Source organism: Emydura macquarii, unplaced genomic scaffold (assembly GCF_026122565.2).
Source record: "Emydura macquarii macquarii isolate MOO-44397 ecotype Brisbane River unplaced genomic scaffold, CSIRO-AGI_Emac_v2 contig_3348, whole genome shotgun sequence".
Taxonomy (NCBI): domain Eukaryota; kingdom Metazoa; phylum Chordata; order Testudines; family Chelidae; genus Emydura; species Emydura macquarii.
The window spans coordinates 701,909-717,465 of NW_027133485.1; the positions used below are offsets into that span (position 1 = coordinate 701,909).

Below are 15,557 nucleotides of genomic sequence, written 5' to 3' on the forward strand. Positions count from 1 at the left end.
ACTTGGAGAACTCCAGTGGAGAAGGGACGCGGCGCTTGCCCTCCTGTGCATCCGCCTTTGCTTTGCAGGGGAGGTGCTTGCGTCCTAACTGCAGTCAAGAGACCCCAGGCTGCTGGTGGGCAAGCGGAATGAGGGAAAGTCATTGTGAACAAGAGGTGCTGCATTCACCCTACAGCACCCTACAGCACTGCCAGAGCTCACATACACCTTTTATAAAGGAGCAGTGTCTGCTCGTTTCCAGGGGCTACGTCGCTCTCCCATCACCACACTTGACTTGCCAGTGGTGAGGTGCTTGCCCCATGCCTCAGACACACACACAGCCCCTGGCCCTTCCAAACCCTACACTGAGCCATGCCTGCTAAGGCGCTTGCTTTTTAGTGTGTGTCAACTCAGAATTGCCTTGATTTCTTCGACTGAGGCTTTGAGGTGCTGGTTTTCTCTTCTATCCTTTCTAGCATTTGTTGTGACCCATTTGAGTTTACACAGAGATGAAGATTATACTTATTCATTTTGGTTTCAGCCCAAAGAAGCTTCACCCCAAAAGTCACCACTGCAATACACTGGGCTCCCTTGCTGCCCATGTTAATGAACAATAATACATCTTAAAATGTAGCCCCATTGATTGTTAAAACAAATTTTCCACCCTGTACACATTACACCAGAATTCACTGAAAGTTAATTTTAAAAAATCTTATTTACTTTTCACACCTTATGCTTTTTGCATTTTGCCAACCCTCAGCATTCAATATTCAAGCAGATTGCCTTAACAATCATGAGATGCCTAAAATATGTGCACTTTGCATGCTGGTTCCTGGGGTTACATTTCAGGCTTTTCTCCATAGCCATGAAGAAACTTCATTTTTAAAAAGAAATTAAAGCTGAGAGTCTCTTGGAACCACCTGACTCCAGCAGCTAGGGTTTAAGGAAAACACCAATTATCATGAGACTTGTGATAAATTTGAGAGAGTTAACAACACTGGAAAACAGAGAGGTTGGTTTCTCTTTTGTCGATGAAAGTGACTTGTCTGCCAAATTCTCAAACACTAGGCCCACCTCTGTCACATTGTTTCGGTTGCAAATACTCAGGGAAATGTTAATTAAAAAATAACAACCAGCTGTTTTCACTGGAATTTTGAACAAACAATCCTGGAAACATTCCTGTTGGGGGAAGCTTTAGAACTACCGGACCAGAGTTATGCTGACAGTTCCCTTTAACTGCAGCCCCAGAAGCCTGCACTCAGCAAAATGGTCATGCCCGGGAGGCCCTTGGAATTGACTAACAAGGTGCTTCATGTTAGAAGCAGTTGGTTCCAAGAGGACCTGCTGAGCTGTTCTCTTGGCCAACGGCACAAGAACGTGGCACCTTCTAATTCAATGAGACAGGCAGGTGCCACATTTTCTTCTTTGTTTGTGTAAATATGAAGAAAGCCGATTTGGTTTCCAGTAACTTTCCCTGCTGTGCAGGCTGGAGAACCACCCAGCTTGGGCAAGGTGCGAAACACTGAGCAGTGATTATAGACTGAGCATGTCACTTGGAGAATGTCCCTAGTGCCAGCTGGGAGTTGAAATCTCTAATGGAGAAGATACAGACAGACATCAGCTTGCTTTATTGCTTCATGTTCTGACAAGTCCCGGCAGCATGCTGCCCTGCAAGGCTGTGTTCACAGGCCAAACATTGCAGTATCTGTCTCACTCTCAGGACTGTATTCAAACATGTACCTATAGCCGCAATTACACAATGCACAGGGTAGAGAAGGGTGGGAATCATAAATGATGACATTTATAAAGACAAAATGGCAGGACTTGCTGGACAGCTCCCCTGGGCCCCTCCGCCCCTTGTGCAGCTGAGAAAGGCAGGGATTGCAGGACATTGCCCTGCTGCCACCAGCTGGAAATAACCCAGGAGAATGCAAAAGCCAGAAAATCAGTCACCAGTATTTTTGCTAATACAACAGTGAATTTCAGTGTGACCATATTTGTGACTGCACCTGGGCAAAGGGTGAAACATTATTTGCTAAATATTTTATTCCAAAAACCTCATTAATGGGCTGAACAACACGTTCTGTAACTTTGTATGAATTATTTACCCCAGTTGGCAGACTGGCAGGTGCGTTCACTAGCTGGCATTGTCCAGTTTGAACTACACGTGGTACTTTCAGAAAAAGCCACCCGCATTCAGAAATGCTGAGACATGGAACGCCTGAGTTCTGATTCAGCCCACGTTTTTCAAAAAGTAACCTGAAGCCCTTGAAAGTATTCTGGTGCCTGGTGTCTCAGACATTAAAGCGTGAGCTTTATTTACCAAGCAGCTCGTATTTCTCAGTCATGTCCCGGACATCACACCACATGCAGCAATGCATCGCATACTAGCTAGGGCTGAGTCTTGGACAGCAGCAGGCATTCCATTACCCAGTCCTCTGCCTAAGCGCCCCAGGCTGTGGAATACTACTGCCATCTGCTGGGCCCCTTTCCCCCACCTCCTTTGTGAGAGGAATTCTAGAAAATTACAGCGTGTGCGGCTGGTTCATCCATCATTTAAATATTCTGGTGTTTTAGTCACATTTAGTAAGGAAACTTCCGTGGGCAAATGTTTCAGCTACATGCCAGACTGCCCGCGGGTCAGTAGAGGCAGCCCCTTAGCAGGGACTTGCAGCAGCAGAATCTTAGTTTCATCAAATTGTACTGCATCATTCCCTGCCACTACAGCAGACAGAGCAAAGTCAGTTCATGCTAGGGCTGGAGGGTCACTAGCTCCAGCTACTTCTTTATACAGTCACTAGGTTTAGAACATGCCTTGGGATTGGAGGGGAGGCAGCTGGCTCTAACGGAGAGCGTGACACAGGACTAAGCCCAAAGTCAGGCTCTGGCACCCTGGCAAAATCTTTCCAATTTGCAGTCGCCTAAAGTTGGGCCCTGTGGGGAGGGGTTGGCAAAGGAGCCTACAGGGGGGTGTGCCCATCTCCTGTAGGACCTTAGCCCCTAGGCTTCTTTCAAAAACCCAGCCCTGAATCCTTAGGTAGGCATTGTCCAAGCAGCCTGATTCTCAGAGATGCTGAGTGCCTCGGGCTCTGATTTCAGCAGCAGCAGCTACAGCTCTAGAAAGGGCCTGCTTTTCATGGTGGTGCCTAAATATAACTCAGCTGCCTAGGTTCAGGCACCCCCACTCAGGAACTATCAGCCTTACTCCCTTTCTCTCTCTGCAGAGAGGATAGTGGCTTATCCACATCAGAGGAGTGCTGAGAAGATTCATTTATCCGTATTGTATGCGATGATGTACAGTACTAAGTCCAAGTAGATATTTTGCAGTCAGCCCAGTATGCAGAATTTATATTGGCATATCTGCCCTGGATTCTGCACATGAAAGCACCACTGAACAGAAAGACCTGAGGACAGTATTATCTCCCTGCCTAATATTGTCTCCACTACACATTTGGACTGACAACTGTTGCTGGGTTCTCTCTCTCTCCCCTATTAATGGCAGACGGACAAGACAAACACTCGGGCCTTCCAGGACATTTTTATAGCAAGGACTTCACGTCAGTCTGCTATTCTCCTGGATGGAAAGCGTAGGACTCCATTTTATTTAAACTTCTGTTTGCTTCTGACACAGCACACTTCTCGCTACTTCGTTTCACTGTACCCTTCCTACTACCACTTTGCTCTGAGGCAGAAGAGTTCTGTTAACATACAAATACTGAGATGAATTCTTGCCTAACTAGATTTAAAAAAACAAACAAACAAAACCCATATGCAGTAACCTACCTGCTTTTAGAAGGAAACTGGGACCCTCCCTTAATATTCCTACCCAAAGAGATACGGTCAGACTCTGGTCACCAGGAAGCCTTGCAGTGGTAGGTAATTCATCTGTTGCTCCTAAACTAAAATGTTATACTTAGAAACAAAGACTCCAAGAGAAGCCAGGGGCTCATAGACTCTCAGGTCAGAAGGGATCATCTAGTCCGACCTCCTGCACACTGCAGGCCACAGCAGCTCACTCCTGTGCACGCAGTTGCTGTTGTCAGACAGGCTCAGGCTGAAGGGACAGAGATGGAGAATTTACACACTTGGGCACAGCTCCCCAGGACACTTTCACTAACTGTCCCCATGTGACTTCACCCTCCAGGCACTCGCCACCACAGCACTAAGCAAAGTACATACAAAACAGGAGATCCTGCTGCCCTGCCTCTGGTGCTTAGAGTGGCTTCTCCTATGTATCAGTCACAGGAATGCCGATGCTGCTCAGGCGCATTGGCTTTGTTTGGGAACGTCCCGCAGGAGCGGGCAGCATCCCTCCTGGAAAGTTAGAAGATACAAGACACCAAAGCACCAAAGCCAGCAAGTTCATGTGACCCAGGTGCAGTTATATAGCACCCTGGCTTCCTTGGGGACTGCATGGTTATTTATAGGGGATGCCCTCCCATGCTGTAGAGAGACGGGGCTAAGCCCACCTATTTCTGCCTTTACTCTGGAAGTCCTAATCACCCCCCTTCACCCCACTCGGTCAGCCTGCAGCCAAGGAAGAGTATTGATTTAGCAATGTGCCCTCCGGCAATGCCCCTCATCATTTGAGGTGTTCTATTAAAATAAATTGTGCAAATAAATATGAACAGACAGAGCAGAGAAGTCAAGCAAGAGAGGAAAAATGGAAGAAGAGATGCAATGGACCAGAGAAAGAAGTTGCTTAGAGAGAGATTGATCCTAGACTTTTACCAGCTGGAAGAAGAGAACAAGAGAGCCAGTCTGGAGCCTTCACCAGACCCAGGCAGACCACCATCCCCTAGACACAGATTTTACCTCTTCCTGGTCAGGGCCCAGTCTCCCTTTTGTTTGTGTATTGTGCACACAAAATGCCTACCACAATGTAGTTACAAGTTCACAGCACTTCTATCTTAGGGTTTTCACCACAGTTTCTGGGCACCTCTTCTGGGTTTCCAATGTGTAAAAACCAAAACTGAAGCAGAAATCTTCTTGGATTTATTAAATAAAACGTGTTATAGTTCTTGACAAAATGTTAAACTGCAGTGAAAATAAGCCTCATACTGACAAAATACCAGCAATTCTCCATAAGGAGCAACATATTAGTTATGCCAACTAGATGTACACAAGGATGTCAAACTATTTCACAGAAAAATTAACGTTTCCGTTGGAATTTGAATTTGTAAACAGCTGGGCTATTTATGGTTTCTTTCTTCACCTTCACTTTGTGAGTTTTGTCCTGGAAACGAAACACACAATTATTTTCTTTTCTATCAAATGATGAGAGAAACATACCCTAAACGGAGAAAATGGGAACACTGTCTGGAACTGGAGATGCACATTAGATTCAGTGAAAATTGGACAATTTCTAATGTTTAGTGGGCAGAAGATGAAAAGATCTGCTTTCATCTCTAATTGTAGCATTAGCCACACAACTTGTTCTGTAACTGGCAAGTCCCCACTGACCCAGGAAATCTCTTTGGAGTCACTGGAATTTTGAGGAACCGTTCCTTCCCTAGAAGGAGCACTACACCCCCTCATTCCTCCCTTCTGCTACTCCACAACACCAACTTTGACTTTAGGTACCATCATGAATTTACACAGCACTTTACAATAGATTGACTGGGCTACACAGAGAACTGACTCTGCCCTGAGTTTATGGATCAAAGGCCCAAATGGGTACAATGTAAGATCAACAAATTATCGGTGCTATCATTACAGCTGGAATGTTTCTCGGTAGCTTTTATAAGGAGCTGCCTGAAATGCTCCACAACAAGTAAGGAAGTGCATGTGTGCACGCACGCAGACACCCTGTTCTCAGCTTGAAGTCCCTCAACATACAGAATCCAAAGAACAAGAGTTAAGTCTTTGCTCCCTCACCAAGAGATCTTTGCGTGTCTGGATCTTCTGTGCAATAACAAACATCTTCTTTTCCCGCTCAATGCGCTGTTTCAGGAGGCCGTACTGGCGCGTCCTCTGTTGGGCTAATTTCTGGAGGAGGAAAAGGGCATTTTTAGTAGAGTGAAAGAACAAGAAAAATACATTCTCTCACTGAACTCATACCAGGTTGGCAGGGATCACACTTGGGGTGACTGAGATTTTGATTTTTCTTAAAAACCAGCAACAAAAAACCACACAAGTTTCATAAACAAAGAGTTCTATTAACCTACCCAATACCAATTTTGTGACTGCTTCCAAAAGGTTCATTGTTTAACTCCGAGTTGAGATTTCCTAGCATATAGCATATTCCTAACAGGAACCCAAGGGGTTAATACAGGTAAAATAATTTAGGACAACAGGCCTGTAGGTCTTCTAAGCGAGAACACATCTGAGCTGGCCCAGATGATATGGAAAGAACCATTGAACCTCCCATGATATGTGATTGGAACCTTGGTTTCACAGCTCATCCAGAAGTCAATATGCCAGAGACGCAAAGGACCTCCTAGCTTTTTGTTGTTGTCCTTTGTGACTGAAGATGATGCTGACAGTTTTACATCTTGTGAGTACAACTGTGACTAAACAGACCAATGCGTGAGTGGCAATCCTTTCTGAATGAAGGACATTGTAATCCTTCTTCGGCACTGAGCAATCTGTGCCTGCTGCTGTTTACACTCAACCACCATATGGATTTTGAGGCACAGAAGCTAATACTGAACTGGATAACCTCCTAGCACCATGCTGGGGCATTAGCTCTGTATTGATTCAGAGGGAAAAGGTCCACTGAGACCACTTCCTGAAGTCTAGGCATTGCATGGCCATCTCCCAGCCAGTCAGTGATCCACCTGATCCTGCTTAACTTGTGAGAGCTGATGGGCTCAAAGCAAAAGGTGGCATGGCTGCAGGTGTAATCTTATTAATAATATCTAACAGGACAGATCCCAACACATTTACACTATGACTCAGTCTCTTGGAAGAAGAGAAAACCCACCAGATAAAACTAGTCCAACCACTTTAACACCAGGCCAGAGTGAGAGGGCTGGCAGGAGGGAGGGGAGTAGGGAAATGTTATCCAGCATCTGATTTAAGAAGAACATGCTGCAATTTTACCAACAGCAATTTTAGACACCTTTATTTTTACCTTATTGCACATACTGACTCAAGCTTACAGGACTGTCTAATATATCCAAACTAATTAGGAGGTATTTATACTGTGAAAGCCATGCTTAGCTGCTTGTGAGAGAGAGAGAATGAGAATGAACACAAGAACGGCTGTGAAATTAAAACATCAGGAGCAAATCTGATGCTGTGTAAATGATGCAAGCTAGAGAACAGAAACATATTTTAAATTAAAAAACAGCTAGGAAATGAGATTTCAGCTTAATAGCTTCAAGGGAAAGTGGGGAAGGCAGAGTACTGGATCACAAACCCCACTGTGTTCAAAGACTGAAGGAAAAAGAATCCAAGTGTAAATTTATTAACCAAGAGCTATAGAAATTACAGGAGAGAGCAATCTCTGCAGATATCCATGGTACCATGATTGCCAGGGACAAAGGAAAGAGACAAAGTCTAAATATTTGTATCTGCTACAGCCATCCATTTAACAGGAAGCTCCCTCCATATCCCCACTTCAGGCTACAAGGTTATTTTTAAAAAAATGCTCAGATGAAGCAATATTACACCTATTTTCTTTATATATATTATATAAAACGAAAAATGAATGGTCTCCCCCACACCAGGGCTTTTTAAAACACTAGTAAGCCAATTAAACACTATTTCTTTAAGGAACAGATACAGAGCAGTAAAATATCAAATCTGCACAGTCACCCTTGTCTCTATAAACAATTTGTACTTCCCAGCAGCTCTTTTGGAGTTGATACTTAAGATTGCCTCAAAGGAAGAGAACTAACAGGGTCATGAGAGATTTGTAAGATGACTCTAATTGCCACTTAAAGAGTCCTGCTACCAGTCCCAAAACAACATCCACCATCCCTGCAAGACTTGTAAGATGTAACACAAGTGTCCTCAGCATTGATTGAAAATGCCTCTTTTAAGGAGCAAAGCCATCAAATGATATGAAAGGGACACATTCAGCATTAAGCATCAACTATCCTCTGCCACCTTCCTACATTGCTCTGCCAATACATCTCAAGCCTGATGTCCAGCACTATTTTGTACTCCTGTTCTGGTTCACACGTAAGCAAAGAATACCTATCATGCCCACTGTTTTGCAGTGCAGACAAGTGACCCTAACGGACTAGGATGTGACTAAACTACTTTTCAACTTGTGGTCTTAAGAAAGATTTGACCATAGATCTCCAGATGTGAAAGACTGGTACCACGAGTAGGGATGCCAATCAATCCCTGACATTGAGCCAGTGCCACTCTACACCTGGCCTCAGCACCAAAAAACCTTAGACTAGAAAAGCAAACTTGCTCACCTAGAGAATGCTCCAATGGACTCTTCCTAGTACCCATTACATTTTGAAAGGTAAGTACCCCATTTGGTATTGAATGCTAAATCACAAAGGGTGGCTACAGAGTCTACCTTTAAATGGGCAGGATGAGTGGCTCCTTTCACGGTTTCCTTCTGTAGGGTTTCAATGGTAGGTCGGTTATACACTCTGTCCACCAGCTCTGGGGATGTATTTAGGTGAGCCGCAACATCGAACTCTTGAACTAAAAATTTTTTTTTTAAAAGAGTTGAACGTTAGTCATAAGAGTCAGCACATTTCTTGGGCTAGATTCAGCATTCCATCCAATACGTGACTTATACTTATAAGATGGGGAGTAGTCATCACTTTTTGCCCACTGCTAGAATGAAGTCCAGTCCAATTACCTGAGCAAATGGAGCAATCCATCTCCTTCACTGCTCAATAACCAGCCCAAGAGACTCAGACAAGTCACCATTTATGAGAGAGGATCCCCCTCAAAAAGAAAGGTGTGAAGGAACAAACACACAATTTTAAAGATTTGGACACAGCCTGGAGATGCCAAAGGGAAGTTCTTCTCCAATAAATAAGCCCTAATCTTACCTTCTTTTTTAGTATCAAAAAAGAACACATGCTTGTTTGATTGCTTCCCCTGAGCGTCCAGCAGGTGGAGCTCCGATTTCATCCTTTCAATTTTCTGTTGGGAGGGGAAAAAAGTGAGCTTTCAGCAGCAGGCTGTGCTTTCTTGAATTCGTTTGTGTCTCAGCAACAGATATTCTCTCAGTATCTAAACTCTTCATTTCTATTAACTCTTTTGTAAACAGGTGACAACTAGACAATTTAGTCCATTGTTTACATCTGTGTCTCTCTAAAACCTTGTTGATTCAAGAGTTAAAAGTAATTCCAAGTACTCTATCCTTGCCCAAGCCCCCTGCTTAGGATGGTAAAATTACAATAATTTTCCTCTCCCCTGTTTGCTGCATGAGAAACTCACACAAACAAGAGGAAACTAACCATATAGAGGAAAGAATTGAAATTACTACCCTCAAAAGTACTGGCATAGACACAAAGGAAACAAACTAAAAGCAACAAATACTTTTGTTTCTCTAGTCTCTCAATTACTGAGATCTTAGGTGCTATTGTAATGACAGTAGATACATTTTCAGACAGAGCTTGATCTAAATTGACCGTTTCCCTTTAAAACTAAAGTCATTTCAGCATCAATAATCTTCAATTCAGATTAAAAGTCAGAAATGAGACCAAGCATTTCACACCTGAAATTGACACGTTTTGCCACAGTTTATCCAATATACCATCCACTGTCTAAGCGATAGAGCAGTCTAGGACACTGTTTCAATCAAAGATCCCCATGTACAACAGAGCTGTATCGACATTTCCTTCTATCCTCTTAAAGGCTTAAATCTGACATGATCAAACAAAGGCCTATCAGCCAATGGGACAAATGAAGTTAAAATGCATTCATTATGAACACGTTAGAAAGCACTGATAGTGTCAGTAAAGGCTATTACCTTGGCCTCTGCCACTCTTTTCATTTCCACATATTTGAGATCCTGTGTCCTCATCACCTTCTGCTGTTCCAGGGTCACCTCTTCTTTTGGTTGCTTGATTACGTGAACTCCATCCTAAAAGCAAACAAAGTACATTAACTGCAGAGATGAACACACTCTTAAAAGTCAGCTCCTAGAACACAGGAAAAGCCCTTCAATGCCCTGCTCCTCTAATAAAGACTTCATGAAGGTAAAATGGGCATCTTCTCTGATATCAGGAACAGGCCACTCTATAGCCAGCCACAGAGGGTATCAGGCTACTTAGTCATTCATAATTATTTTTTTTTTAAGGCAGAAGAAACCCAGGCACCCATTACCCAAAGCAGAATAAAGCCACTCTGTCTGAATGCAACAGACTCTCACCTGGAGCTGCACACGGGTCATTTTAAAATAAAACTCATCAGGATTTCTCTCCAGGGCTTTCTTGCGAAGTGCTTTGAGCACATTCTGTTTCTTGTGATAGTCACTGAAAAACAAGACAATGTATTCAACAACACCTGCATTCATGTGCACACAGACACACCAAGTGAGACACTAAACCCTTAATAATGATGCTAAATCCTCAAGAGTATTGAAGCTTTGCGACAGCACAAAAGACATTACAAATATAACCAGAGGTCTGCAGACCATTTATTCGCTGAATTTATTCCTTTCACCAAGCTGCCAACATGATCGCTACATGTTCTGTGCTAAAGAGGTTCCTGAGCACACTTGCCCCATCTACAAGTTTAGCGAGATCAGAACCCACAGACTTTCAAGAAGTTCAGCCACCAACTCCATCGAAGAAAGGGTTATTTTTCCTGAGCTCTCAATGGTACGGACACTTAAGTACATACCCACCCACGTTCACGTCAATTGGAAGCCCTACTGACACTACTCAGGTGAGTAAAGCCATGCATGTGCTTAATCGTCTGCAGGAGTGGGGCCTTCGGAAAGTCAGAGGCAACGCGAAAGTCCCAAGCACTTTACATTTCCCCGTGCTGGTGTGACAGGAGACGCCCCCGCCAGGGGACGGTTGGCTGGAGTGCCCTGGCTTGAACATCTTGGGGAGACCCGCCAGCTCAGCTCCAGCTGGCACGCAGGCCAGCGGCAGGAGCGATCCAGCTGGAGTTTCAGATCCTCTGTGGAGCCCTTGGAAACAGCATCTTGTTAACGGGAACCGCGGGACGTGCGCTGCGATCCCGCCCCGGGCCTGACGGAGCGTGTCTTCGGACGGAGACACTATCCGCCGCCGCCGCCTCTGCGCCAGGCCCCGGCTCGGGCGGGCCGCGGGCGGGCGGGCGGGGCGGGCCCCGGAGCCGGCGCAGAGGCCGCGGGCGGGCCCGGCTCGGCGGGGGACTCACGCGGCTCGGAACTTGTGATCCTTCCTCTTCTCCAGGAGCCCCAGGTGGCGGCGGGCCCGCGGCTGGAAAAGCAAAGCGAGACAGGGGCTGAGCGAGGCGGGAGCGGGCGGGCGGGCAGCCGCGACCGAGCGACAGGACCGAGCGACAGGCCACGCAGCGCCGGGGGCCCGGCCAGCCCGCGGGGCCCTTCCCGGGCACGGGGGGCGGGGCCGGGGCCGCAGCGCCTGGCGCCCGGCGGGCTCGGGGGGGAGGGAAGCCCGGCTTCCTCACGGGGCTCTGGCGGCCTGACCTGTCCCCGCTCCCGGTGCGCCCGCTGCCCGGCCTTGGCCGCTTTCCGGAAGGCGGCCGCCATGGCGCAGCCCGGGGCTGCTCGACCGGACCGGACCGGCTCGCACCGCACGACACCACCCGCTGCCGCCGCGCCGCTCCCGGAACCGGAAGTGCCGCAACCACATCCGGGTAAACTAGTGGTGGCGCGCGCGGATTCCACACGGGGTGGGCGGAGGAGCCGAGAAGGCCCCGCCCCCGGCCCCGCCCCCACACCGCGCTGTTGCTGTGTTACCATCCGAAACGCGAACTGAGGCCTGGAGGGTCCGGGGTCAGAGAGGGTGCAGGGCCCCCCCAGGGTCCGGGGTGCAGGCCCCCCCAGGGTCAGGGGGTCACTGGGGTCAGAGATGCAAGGGGCTCATAGGTGTGTAGGGTCCCGGGTTATGGGATGCAGGGACACCCAGGGTCAGAGGCAAAGGGATGGTAGGAGTGTGGGTTAAAAGGGGTCTAGGAGCCTCCCTGTCCTGTCTCACTGGTGTCCCTGGCTCCTTCTCCTCCCCCCAACATGCAGAGAGAGGTTCAGCGCAATCTAATGGCTGGGACAAATTCAGACTGGAAATAAGGTGTACATTTATAACAGCGGCAGTAATTAACGACTGGAACAACTTACTGAAGGTCATGGTGGATTCTCCATCACTGATCATTTTTAAATCAAAACTGGATCTTCTCCTAAAAGATCTGCCCTGGGAATTATTTAGGGGAAGTTCTCTGTCTGGCCTGTGTTATAAGGTATGATCATGATGGGCCCATCAGGCCTTGGAATCTATTAAACTGAGCACGGAGTGGGGGTTAAAGCCAGGCAGGGGCAGACCCACAGAATGCTGAGGGAGAGACGTCCATCCCTGAGCCCCCGTCAGTGGGCTTTCTGCCATATTGCCAATGCCAAAAGTTCATAAATCATCAGTTGGCCCCGAAATCCACAAGACTGACTTGAAAATCGTTATGGGTTTTGTTTGTTTTTATAAGGTGCAGTGGGGTCTTTTTATTTGCCTTCTGGTTTTTACCTGTAGGTCACACTGAGAGTCACATTTGCAAGCTTTCCTCAACCATGAGGGCTGGGTGCTTAATTGTTTCTTTTAATCAAAGCTGAAATTCTCAAGTAATCCCTTATCTCCAGGCACTGGGACTTTTAAGTAAAATATCAAATATTGTGAGACTTGTGATAAAATTGTGAGAATGGGGAACGTTGTTTCTGTGACTTAACAGGGCTTTTAATTTAAATTTCTGTGATTCATTGTGGAGTTCCACACCTTTTGGGAGGCTGGCAGACACCCCAATCCTACATTTAGCATAATGACACAACAGCCTGATGCAAGCCTCTTCACAGTTAAATGGAGGTGGGAAATACAGAAGCTTTTGCAGCATGCTAGGGTATTTGTCATCTGAAAAATCAAATAAATGGATTTTTGTTTTGTCACAGTAACATGCCTCCCTAAATGAATATTATTAATTATTAATCCACGATAAAATCATTTTATTCTATTGAAAATATTTGACTGAAACTGTGTTACACAGCTGTTGAGAGAATGTAATAGCTTAATACAACTGTGATTTGGTGTGCTGTTTTCTCAACATTCCACAGGAGAGAATTTGGCTCAGAAAGTCTCCTAGGGCCAGTGCAAGTGATATTTCACTAGAACCCAGACTTATCTATAGAACTAAAGGCAGTCTCTAGGATTTAAGGGTGTAGACAAAGACTGAAGAGGAGAAAAAAGGATCACATCTGGGATCTCCACATTTGCATCTATCTTAGGATATGTTGGGAGTGCCGTTCTTGTTCGTGGTGGCAGCAGTCAGTCTTCTTGAAAGGGTGGCGAATCAGGCTGAACATTCCCCTGCTCTCTTCCCCCGCAATCCCCCTCCCCCAGATCTCTGTAATGTGGAAAGTATGTGTGTTTCCCCAATGCAACTTCTTTGGCTGGCATTACCATATTTACAAACAGCCTTGTGTCTTGACCCAATTGCAGCATCTTGGGACCTCAGAAGAATTTTACCAGAAACCCTTTTTTAGCTGAATCACTAAGATATATTTATAAAAATGAAATCTAGAACACTTGAACTAACACTTCTGCAGATATTTGTCTATTCCTTGCTCTGCTGTGGCAGTCAAAAATACCAGAAATAAGAACTTGCAGTGTTAAACCACATTTTTTTATTGCTTTTGTTACATGCTATATTGAGATATGAATCAGTCAAGATACTGATATTGACCTTGAGTGTGATGACAATATAAGTGCATGTTACTGAAAAGCTGCATTTTGACTGGTAACAGATTTGTCACATCTCTGCAGGTTTCTGTCTTCGTACACGATCAATAGGAGACCAGAAGCTGGAGAAGAAACTGGACAGACACAGGTAGGTGAAAATAGATCCTTCAGTTTCTGCTTCTCTATAAACAACAACAGTGTTGCCCATAGCCATAGATAGCATGGGCATAATTCTGCTTCCACTGAGATTAATCATAAAACTCTCACTGATTTCAGCACACGCAGGATCAGGGCCCTAATATACATGTCTTTTCTCCCATGGCTTACTGTGGCTCAGACCTTTGCTCTGTCCTGGCTTTCCTTCCTTCAACTGGTTGGAAGCCATCATCTGTTCTCTTGATATCATGAGTGTTGGTGAATTCCAGAATTGATGTGGCAGCAGTTGTGAACGCTCTGCTTTCTTGTAGAAAAGTTTGTCTCTCCTATTAAGATTGTTGTGCTCTCTTGGTGATGAAAAGGTAGAGGTTTTATTTTCACACTGACAGCACAATCTCTTTATAAAATTGTTTTATAAAAAACAAACCAAAAACCTTATTGACACTAGGAGGGGCTGGATGGCTCAAGGAAATAGGTTATGGAGACTTTAACCTTTAGGTGATAAGCTTGATTCTGACCTAGATCAGAAAGGAGAGAATATTGTTACCATTTTATGGCTGTTCAGTGACTTATGAGAAGGTGAATTCAACCTAGTTCCAAGTGGGCAGAACCCCATGTCACAAAATCCATCATCACAATTGGCACTAATTGGTTGGCAGTCTCAGCTCAGATACCAGTATAATCATTTTGGCCAGATTAATTGTACACCAAATAGTTTTATCTAGATAGGACTGTAAGGCTGTAAGCTTCTTGGGGCAGGGATTGTCTTTAGTTTTTTGTCTTGAACAGGGCCAAGCACATAGTCAGCCTTTAACAAATATATTATATCAGGAAACATTAGAAGTCTATGCAGTTGGCAGACATGTGCATCACTTACCGTATCCTATGTCTCAGGTCCCATGTGAAACGTGGCTAGTACTTCCCTATCTCACAAGGCCATTGAGGATAAACCCCATTAATGATAGTGAGGTGCTCAGATACCTCAGGTGATGAGGGCCATATAAATACCCAAGTGGAGCATAATCCCCAAATCACCACTTAACCTTGGTTTGAGCTGTAGTTCCCTACAAATTACAACAGACTTTTCAGACACTGAGGAAAGAGCTATTCAAAAATGTAATGATGGAAAAACAAATCTTTACTATGACCAAGTGACTTCATTAGTCTAAACAAAGAGTGAGTCAGTACAGACACCAAGAAAGGCGTGACCCTGATAGTAGGATCTGCAGAGAGTGACAGTGCTGAGACCTACTCAGTACAGCTCCTAGTGACTCAACTGGCAGAGAAGATGGAAGACTCTGACAAAAGAGAAAATGGGAGGCTGCAATCCAAACTGAACTAAACCATAAACTTTGAGCTGTGCCATGGACACCACTCTTGAAATGGCTATTTGACTCCAATATCCTGGTTCCAGACAATTGGGCTGCATGGTCTATTGCATGTCATGTTCCACTGTATCCTGCATATCGAAACTAAAACATGTACCAGACCATGTGATAGAAAAGTGTTAGAAAAAAGACAGACTTGTCGAAGATTTTCCCTGCTTGTTACAATCCATCAACTTTTACAATGTTACTTTCACTCATGCTGTGAGAAGAAATTGAAAACCAG

The 15,557-nt window shown here is 45.3% G+C and overlaps 1 protein-coding gene across 1 annotated transcript; it reads right to left on the bottom strand.

Annotated features, from left to right (window-relative positions):
• Positions 1–4,952: 4,952 nt before the first annotated feature.
• Positions 4,953–11,703, bottom strand: UTP11 (UTP11 small subunit processome component). The gene is made up of 8 exons (XM_067533867.1): positions 11,546–11,703; positions 11,257–11,318; positions 10,277–10,379; positions 9,875–9,988; positions 8,949–9,042; positions 8,462–8,592; positions 5,857–5,967; positions 4,953–5,215 (listed from the first exon to the last, which is right to left on the bottom strand). The coding sequence occupies exons 1-8, from the start codon at positions 11,606–11,608 to the stop codon at positions 5,132–5,134; spliced, it is 762 nt and encodes a 253-aa protein (XP_067389968.1). The 5' UTR covers positions 11,609–11,703; the 3' UTR covers positions 4,953–5,131.
• Between the last annotated feature and the right edge of the window lie 3,854 nt (positions 11,704–15,557).